Source organism: Pteropus vampyrus, unplaced genomic scaffold, assembly GCF_000151845.1.
Source record: "Pteropus vampyrus isolate Shadow unplaced genomic scaffold, Pvam_2.0 Scaffold61, whole genome shotgun sequence".
Lineage (NCBI taxonomy): Eukaryota > Metazoa > Chordata > Mammalia > Chiroptera > Pteropodidae > Pteropus > Pteropus vampyrus.
The window spans coordinates 1,069,556-1,079,505 of NW_011888842.1; the positions used below are offsets into that span (position 1 = coordinate 1,069,556).

Genomic DNA, 9,950 nt, shown 5'->3' on the forward strand with positions numbered 1-9,950 from the left:
GTCAGTAGGATAAAAACTCCTCAGAGGCAGGACTTGTGACTACCTGGTCCCTACTCTGTCCTCGGTGTTCAGGACAGTGGCTGCTTGATAAATATTTACTAAGCGACTTAATGAATCCACGAATGGATCGATAGGTAAATGAATCAATCTCTCTGGTCATCACGGGGAGGAGGCCTGAGCAGGCAGAGAATTAAGCAAGGCAATTACTGCTGTCATTGTGGCGAGCAGTCATGGTGGCTTGAATGAGGGTGAGGGCAACAGGTGGGGATGGAAGGTGCTCCCAACTCCATATCTCCTAGGGCAGAGGCCACTGGGTCATCTATACTGATCCCCAACTCCAGGGATCCTCCCGAAGCCTTGAGCATTCTGGGTGGCAAAGGCCACAGGATCACAGAGGCTAGTCATGGGAACCCGCCAACTAACAAGATGCTTGCCCCTCACCCCTCCGCCCTGCTCTGAGCCTCTCACTCCCAGGGCTCCCCATCTGGTCTCATGATGCCTCTGGGGCAAAGTCAGGCCAGGAAAACTGCCCCATTTACCAACAAAGCTGAGGCTTGCATGCGAACCTCAGCCTCCTGATGGGTTCCTGCTCTCTCCGACCCCATCTCCTGCACAGTGCCTCACAGGAAGTTGCTGCTGACAGCCTCAGTGATGCAAGGACAGCGGGGGATCCTTGGAAGGCAGAGCAATGGGGAAGCTCTCTCACCCACTGATTGGCCGCACTGGTTTGGCTTCTTTGAGATCACACCCAGCTCTGCCACTTCTAGCTGACTGATGGTGAGCAAATCACTGAAGTGCTCTGTGCTTCAGTTTCCTCATCTGTAAAAATGGGTTAACAGCAGCCCTTCTCTCGTGGGATTGACATATGCACACCTAAAAAATTCTCAGAATAGAGCGTGGCACAATACATGAGCGGAGGTGACTGTTACACACATCAGAAGCCTGGGACCTCGCAAACGTGATCCAGCAACCGAACAGTTGCAAAACGTGCCCTGGCCTGTGCAAACACCTTGAGGGAAAGGAAACTGCAGTCCTCCTGTACAACCCTCCAAACTCCAAAACCAAACTCCAGTGCCCCCAGGAAGTAGTCCAGCTGGGCAACACAGAGCATCCAGAATCAAGGTGAATGGCAAGGCAGCGTCGGTTACATGCAGTGACTTTGCAGGACTTGGCAGGAGGCCTGCAGAGGGTCAGAAGCCTGAGAAGTGCCCACAGCAAAAACAAGAGGCCTTCACCACACTCAAATGCAGCACTGCCACCTGACCCTGGGATTCAACCTGCAGGCACCTGGGGACTCGGACGACAGTCCATGATGGGACCAAGGACATTGGATTCTGTCCTGTTCTGGCACATTAGGAGTTTCAAGCATTCATTTAGTCACTCAACAAACATTTATCAGGCAGCCTTGACTTATGAGGAAAGCTCATGCAGATAAAAGATGAGCAGGTCACTGTGTCCCCAACACCTAGCAGAGGGCCATGCACACAGAAGCTGCCCACAAACTCCTGTTTGGGATCATTGATGGGGCTGGCAGTTGTAAAAGAGCCCATGAGAGGGGGAAATTAAGGCTCCAGAGTTTGACAACACAAGCACGTCCTTGCCATCCTTGCCGTGCATTACAGGGAGGGTGTGACTTTCTCTTAGAAAGGAGATCAGAGAACTACAAATTAGAGGACCTAATATGTGCCAGCCTCCCTGTTAGGCTTTTCCCTTACATGATCTCATCAGATTCTCGGTGTGAGGCAGGCACTATGATTCCCCTCACCTCACTTCTTTTATACTTAAGCTCAGAGAGGGAAGTGACTTGTCCAAGGTCATAGGCCACTCTACAGCTAATCAGGTTTCTAACTCAGGTAGGAAAGCCCATGCAGGCAGCCCTACCCGACTCCAGAACTGGATAGGACCCTGGTACTGTAGGAACCAGAGGGCCCTGGGAGCAACTCTCTCTGAACCAAGAGAGAACATAGCCATCGTTGGCCCCTGGCCTCAGCCATTCTCTGCTGTTAATGGCATCCTGGAGGGGAGACAGAAGGCAGGGATGGAAGGGAGGAAGGGAAGGGTGGAGAGGGACAAACGTCCAGCCTTGGGAGGGAGGCTTGAAGTGGAGCAAATGGCAGACGGGTCGGAGCCCAGCCCTGCCAGACTCCATCTGCCGAATCCAGACGCTCAGGAGCCCCGAGTCCCCGAGCCATGTTCTTTGTGCATCTGAAATAGCTGCAGACAGCAGGCTAAGAACCTGGGGGATGTGTCAGCAGAAACACTCACGGAACAGGCTTTGAGAGGAGGATCAAGGTCAGAGCTCACACAGGAACTGGCCTGTGTATCCCGGCCCTCCCCCACCCCCAGTGTTTTGGCCCCCTCCTCCCCCTGCACCAACGAGGCCAGAGCCCAATTGAGGGAATAGACCCAGTAGCTCAATTAATCCTACCAGGTGGGATCCTTCATCCATTCTACAGCTGAGGTGACCGAGGGCTCAGAGAAGGAAGGCCACATGCCCAAGGTCACACAGCAAAGATGGGGCAGGAAGCTGAACCTTATTTAAGATCTGACTATTATCCAGAGTGCTTCCCACAAGATCCAGGATACCCCCAAGGACCTGCTCCCCCAACTCTTTCATCTCCAATCTGTGGCGGTTCAGAAAATCTCCTTCTTTTCAGAGAAAAAAAAAAAAAACCCTCCTTGTTGTCTGAGTTGGCCCAATCAGGGCCCAGATATCCCAGGAGTTTGGTTTGAGGGAACCATGGGGATAAAATGAAATGAAGTGATGGGGGCAATCACCTGCGTGGACCTCTGCCAGGTAGACTCCTGATCCGGGAAATGGTGGCTTGCATAGCCCAGGTGCCACTTCAGCAAAATAAGGCCCCTCCTGTCCCTCCCCTGACCCCTCCCCTCCCTCCAGGCCAATTCCCAGGTTTCTAGGCCTCCATCCCCTCATTATAATGGGAGGGCTCTTACCTAAAGCTGCTATTTTCAGCTCTTTGTTCTTTTTGCTGCTTTACTGTGATGTCAGGACAATAGGCTCCCCCCACCTCTGCCCCCAAACGCACAAGGATATGGGGAAACTTTGAACCTGAGTCACAAAGGCTTCTGGAAGGTCACAGGACACAGGGAGAGGGAGGGGAAACTAGAGAGGGAAGAGCGAGAATAAGAGAGAAGAAAAAGGAGCGGATTTGGGAGAAAAGAGAGAGAGAGCGCGAAGGGAGAAAGAGGAAGAAAAGGTGAGAGAAAAGCCGGGCATGGGGGACGAGAGCTGGGGCTTGGGAAGGGGAGCGTGTCACCCCAGGAAAGACAGGGTGGTGGGAGGGGTATGACAGCCATGTGAGCTGGGTACGGCCAGAAAGTCCTGGCATTCCCGGTGGGGGCAGGGTGGTGGGGTGGGGGCAGTGGGCAGTGGGGCCACCCAGAGTGCAGGGGACAAGTCTAAGGGTCACGGGTCACTGCTGGGGGAGACGGGACATCCTGCTCTCAACCTCTCCAAGAACGGAGCGGGGAGGAAGTCTGGAAGTTGATGGGGAAGGTCAGAGGAGTGGACTGGGAGGGACAGGACCCCACGGCAGAGGACACTCGCTGGGTGGGCTGCCAGCTTGTCCGCTTCTGCTGTTGTGTTTGACCACCAAACCAGAGAGGCAGAAAAGTCCCTGGGAAGCCTCCTGAGGTGAAGGGTCACTGCCTTGCCCCGTGAAGCCTGTGTGGTGCCCTGTTTCATCTCTCTCCCAATAGTCTTAGGAAAAAGCTGTCATTCAGTGGACAGACGGTGTGACCCAGAATCTCCAGGGCAGGGCTGCAAGAGCCCTTAGGACAATCGGAAATCAGGGCTCCAGGAGGGAATGCAAGGGACTGTGAACTCAGCTGGGCGAAAACACTGCATTCTTACTTTCATTCACCTCTAAGTGAAATGTAGCATTTCCTTCCCTTATGAATGGAGGTGACACAGCCCAGCAGAATCAGCAGTGCCTGTGACACTGTAACCAACCGAAGTCACAGATCTTTCATATCACATTCCGCTGTTGCAGATGCCACAAAAGCCCATTTTTACTCATCGGGACTTCCGATTACAGCCCTTACCCACCACTGCCAGGCCTCATTATTGGGCGTGCAAATAAGGAAGTACATGTTTGAAAATTTGTTTTGGTATTTGAAAAATGGCATTTCATTATGATTTGTTTCCTGTGTAATCCTATGTACATGTTTTATATTTAAACATTTAAAACTATTATTCTGAGAAGGGGTCGCCAGGATCTTCCAGCCTGCCAGAGGGATCCATGGCACGGGAAAGATGAAGGGCTCCCCACAGTCTCGGGCCAATGCTTAGTCCAACTCCGCCACTTTACAGCTGGGAAAATGGGACTCCGAGCAGAGCAAGGGCTGCCCATGTTCCAACAGGCTCTGACCCCTGTGGACTTGGTTCTACTTGGCAGACACGGAGTTTCCAGCACCCCCGAGTCCTCACCCCAAAGGGCTGATGTTCTGCAAAGGACTGACTGGGAGAAACAGTCCTTACTTCAGATTCCAGCTGAAGCAGAGCTGCAGCCCCCCTGCAGGTCACCAATGCTCTGGTGAATTTATGGTTCTAGGCCACAGGGGATGCAAGCTGAGGACTCTCAGGCGGGAATGGGCTCAAGGAGAAAGGCAGACTCCAGCCTCGTCGTGGCCCCATCGGGGCACCAGGCAGCTTCCTGGGATAGGGCTACAGACAACAGACCTGCACACCTGGACAGCACCAGACAACATACCTCCACTCCTGGACAGGGTCACCCCCATCCACTTGCCCCTCTGAGCTCTCTCCACACGTAGGAGAGAATCTTAAAAGATGCAAACGAGATTGTGTCACTTCCTCACTGAGGACCCTCAAATTAAACTCACGTTCCTGGCACCTCCTGCTGCTGACCTTCTCCCTTTCCACTTTCAGTCCCAGCACTCTGGCCCCATCGACCTCTTGGGCATCCACTGGGTCTCGAAGATCAGGGCCCTCCCCTGGCCCCCTAAGCTGCCTCATTGCCAAGAATGACTTTCTTTCTTAGCTCAGACATCTCTCCCTGATGTCCCAGACTGGTCGGGACCCTTCAACCCACTTATCAGAGTATGAATTATGTAGATGATTTGATTTGAAGCTACCTCCCAGACTGGACTGGTGAAGCTCAGGAGGGCAGGCCCTGCTGTCTCTTGCCCATGGCGACCGCTGCCCAGCTCAGAGTCTGAAATGTAGGAGGCACCAAATGAATGCTTGCCGCATAAATAAAGGAGTGGCTGAGTGAATGAGTGAGTGAATAGATGGGTTCCTCCTACTCCCCATTGGGACAGGGGGAGGACTTGCCCCGGAAGTGGACTCTCTAAATCCATCAGGTTGGACCAAGGCAGCGAGAGAGAGAAGGCTCTCTAACAGTTTGCTCCCAGTTTCTGGAAAAAGCGGCCTTGGCAATCAGGTATCTCTGTGGCTAGAGGAGTCTTAGACAGGCCTGAGCTTTTGGCCTGGATGAGGAGGGAGGCATGGAGGCCATGACAGGGAGGCCTATGCAGCAAAGAGCTGACAGCCATGCCCGGCGCCCCTTCTCACCTTACTGCAGGGGGAGAAAGGCAGAAAGATTTTAGAGGCAGGCCCAAGGAGTCCCTTTCCAGGCACATGGGAGGCCTGAAGTGCAAAACTTTTCAAATCCAGGTGAAAAAGTGTTGTGGTTAAGGCTGGGGCAAATCCCAGCTGCCACCGTACCCCGGCCCCACCTCACTGATGTCTGCTCTGTGGGGACAAGTCTGGCCTTGACCTCTACAACCCCTTTTCCTCTGTAATTCTCTCCAGTGCCCTTTCCCAACCTTTAGAATTTCAATAGAATCCACACCTGCAAGCCCACTCCTGACCTCACTGAATCTTCAGGACAGATAGCCGGTCTGATCAGCCCAAGGTACAGAGGCAAAAACTGAGGCTCTGAAAACTTAAGTCACCTGCCCAAGGTGACATGGCTACTAGGCAGGAGAGTCATGAATGGGATTCCAGAGCTCGTGCACTTAAGCCCCTCCGCCACAGGCCTGCTTGCACGAGATGAAGAATTCAAGAATTGGTGGGCAGCCCTTCCTTCCTGCTGCTCAGCTCTCTTAGCTGACTTCTTTGTGGGAGAGGCATGATATTGTTTGGAGGCAGCAAAAAATTCCCAGGGCTGAGTCTCTATTAGACAAATGAGAAATAAACACAATTTGTCGACGGGGACAGGCCGCATCTGATCTGTGTTGATTGATTGTGTCTGGTTTGAGGGAAAATGGCTGTAGAAGGAGCCATACTTAACCTGAGATTGATAACCATGCAGCATGATCCAGGGAATTCAGGCTAAATGGAAAATAGCTCCATTCGGGATAATCATCTGGGGCATCTGGGGCACTGATAGCCAGCTATCTGAGTGCCAGGCAAAGGACATTTTCCTACGATGAGGGAGGCGAATGTTGAGAAGGCCAGACGTTAGAAGAGAATCCTGAGTGGCCAGGAGTATAGTTTCATTTCAGTTTCTGCTTCACATTTCCGGGGCCCCCAGTCTGTCCCAGGCCCTGGGCTGGCACTAGAGACACCGACAGGAGAAAGATGTGGTCCATTACCACACCCCGCCACCTCTCCCTGCTTACTGGGGGAGGCAAACTCAGGACGAGGTTAAAACACTGTGACAGTCATTTGAATGGAGATATGAAAAGCATATGAGCTCCATGAGGGCAGGGATTTTGGCCATAAGAAAGAAATGTTTTTGATTATTGTCCACCCAGATTTGGAGGTTGTTTGTTACTCAGCATTACTGCAGCAAAAGCTCACTAATACATGGTGCTGCTGGAGACCAGCACCTGGCACTTGGTAGACAATAAATATTATTTTGCACACTCTCTCTCTCTGGAATAATACTGCAGAGCCTTTGTCCAAATGCATAGAGGAGTGATGGGAATATAGAGTTGCCATTCCTTGCCAGGCCTCCCTGGAGTCTTTCCCAGCATCTCCCAATGGAGAGAGGACTCTGAGTTAGAGAAGCCTTGATGGAGGTGGTCTGCCTTGCTCGTATAGATAGGGAGACTGAGGCTGATGGTGGGTGAGGGGCTTTCCCGAGGGCATACTGCATGGTAGGAACGGAGTGGAGGACATGTACGTCTCCTGGTGCCCTGAACTCCTGTTGGAGGGGCTTCCAGGAGGAGGGGGCTCTACACGCAGGCAATACAGGGTATTCAGTCTGAAACCCGCTGTGTGTGTGGAAGAAGAGGTTTCCCAGGAGACACCAAGCCAGGAGTGACCAGGCAGCAGCAAGAGCTGGTGCCTGCAGAGCCCATCATCACATCTCTCAGCAGCTCAAGCTGCACAACCCCCGCCCGCCCCACATCTCAGGCTCTTCCTGGGACTGAACCTGTTCTTGGTACAAACCCATCCTCATCTAGTCTCGACCGTCAGCAACATCCTGCTCAAACTAAGTCAAACCATGTCAGCCCTGCTCTAACCTGCCAATGGCTCCCATTTCACTTAGGGTCAAAGCCAAAGTCTTGAGCACACAATCTACCACTGCCCTTCCCTGCACTCACCCCGCTCCAGCCTCACAACCCCCTGGACTTTGCTCAGACACTCCAGGCTTGCTCCTGCCTCAGAGAGCACTTGCTATTCCCTCTGTTTGAAGGCTCTTCCCCAGAGGTGGGCATAACCATCTCCCTCACCTCTTCCGGTCTTTACTCAAATAACTCTTCCAGTTATTTGTCTGTCATCCCTGCCCAACTCCTAAATTCCACATGGAAAGGACTTCTTTGTTGTTCATCACTGTACCCCAGCACCCATGGCTGTATATAGCACAGAGTAAGCACTCAACCAGTTTTCGTTAACAGGACAGAAGGAAGAAAGAGGGGGAGGGAGAAGACAGTTAAGTAGACAGACAGACAGACAGACAGACAGACAGACAGATGACGTTAACAAGCAACTGCTGCTGGGCGCTTTCAGGGAGGCATCATAGCCAGACAGCAGGGTTCAGAGCAGCAGCTCAGAGGCCAGGAGGCCTGGGCTGAAGCCTGACTCCCCTCACTCACTAGCGAAGTGACCTTGAGCAAGTCGTCCCTTCACCTTGAGCTTCAATTTTCTCCTGAGTAAAATGAAGATCACGGCAGTACTTGCCACTCTTAGTTACTGGGAAGGTCAAGGAAGACACAATTGGGAAGCATGATCCCAGTGCCATGGAGAACTCTTGACAAATGCAAGCTACTATTATAATTAAGAAAGGTCCCAATTATGAATATGGGTCAGGCTCTGTGCTGAGCACTAGGGATTCAGTGGTGACTCCAGACACAGCTGCTGCTCCCAAGCAGTCCCTGGTCAAGGGAGGTAACTGGCCAGGCTTTTAAACATTATTAGAATATAATGAGACGAGAGCCACAACAGAAAGCCTAACGGATTGGAGGGGCCAGACGCTGCAAGTCACCCCCTGCCCCCTTGAGAAGATCGGGGAAATCTTTTTAGAAGTGGTGGCATGTGAGCTAAGGGCTGAAGCACACACAGACAGCCATGGCATGTGAAGTAGGAAGAAAAACATCCAGACAGACAGGGTGTCTAACGTATTATAGGTCTCTCAACAGTTGCACAGCACAGAAATTATCATCCTCATTTTACAGATCCTAAACCTGAGCTCGGAGAGGTGAAACCATTTCCTGAGGTCACATAGCAAGGAAGTAGCAGAGCCGGGATTTGAATAGACGGCATTCTCACTCCAGAGCCCGAGAAAATCTGATTAACTGCTGAATGGGAGAGATAATGACCACCAAGAAGAACCCCGGGTCCCCTCTGGGGCTGGGTGCAGACGTAAAGGGGGTGGCGAGAAGGGCCACGGCCCCCTACCTCTGCCCCAGCTAAGGGACTCCCATAGCCCCACCTGGCAGAAAGGACAGTACCTCCATCAGGTCTATAAGCCACAGCAGCCGCTCCTGGGGAGGAAGGGTGGGCAAAAGGCAAAAAGAAAAATACATCAAATAAATATTAGGGATGAGGTGGGCACAGCAAAACCTCTCAAATGCATGTGTGCATGCACACACACACACACACGCACACACACGCAGAGGCAAAATAAACACAATTCTCTTTTCACTTGGAATGCTTTGGGCAGGGATAAAGGAGAAATGGGGAAGAAAAGGCCCTGTTGCTACAGCCAGCACCGCTTCATTCTAACTGCCAACCTGGAGGAAACCGGGGGTCCCCACTGCTCAGCAGAAAGGATATTAGTCCTTGAGAAGGGCTTTCAGGAGACGGTCATCCACCTTGGGGCAACCCTAGGACTTTCCAGCAGGGAGTGGCTGAGACCATTATTCCCATTAGGCAGATGGAAAAACCGATGCTCAGAGAAAGAAAGTGACTTGTCCAAGGTGACATCTGTTAATAAAAGGCAGAGCCTGAAGGAAGACCCCATTCAGAAGATGTGATTGGAGAAGATCTGAATTTCCAGGAGGCCTAAGTCTTGTGGTAGCAGAGAAGCTCAGAGTCTGAGAATTGGAGCCCCAGCTGTGGAGGGCATCTAGGGCGGGATGAAGCTTGGAGCGGGAGTGGCAGATCCTCAGCACAGCGCTTTCCAGAAGCCTCCAAGTGTCTGTAAGGCCCTGGATGCAAATCCTTGGGGTGGTTTTCCCAGTCAGGTTGGGGGAGGGCAAAAAGAACAGAGGCTTCACCTGCCCTCAGGGTATGAGCAGCATCTCTGGGGTGCTAGCACTAGTTGGGAGGTGCTCACCGTTTAATCTTCCCGATAAGCTGGGGAAAGTGGCACCACTGAGAAAAATAGAGATCACGGCAGTACTTGCCACTCTTAGTTACTGGGAAGGTCAAGGAAGCAAGTAGGGAAACTGAGGCACCGAGGGGTGAAGCAACCTTCTTTCCACACTGCCTCTCCTGCCTGCACAACTTCTTAGACTCCGCGTCTGAGGGCTCCCCCTGGCCTTGGTTAGTCCTGATCTGACATGCAAGTGCTATC

The 9,950-nt window shown here is 52.3% G+C and overlaps 1 protein-coding gene across 8 annotated transcripts in view; it reads right to left on the minus strand.

Moving 5' to 3' along the window:
• The window catches only part of WHRN (whirlin), an 83,714-nt gene that overhangs the window by 6,863 nt on the left and 66,901 nt on the right, over positions 1-9,950 (minus strand). For 6 of the 8 annotated variants that reach the window (XM_011360951.2, XM_023531091.1, XM_023531092.1 and 3 more), the window contains one exon: positions 8,884-8,916. The exons of the other annotated variants lie outside the window; for them this stretch is intronic. In XM_011360951.2, coding sequence (XP_011359253.1) covers positions 8,884-8,916 — 33 coding nt within the window. The remainder of the gene's footprint in view (positions 1-8,883; positions 8,917-9,950) is intronic. 8 annotated transcript variants of the gene reach the window in all.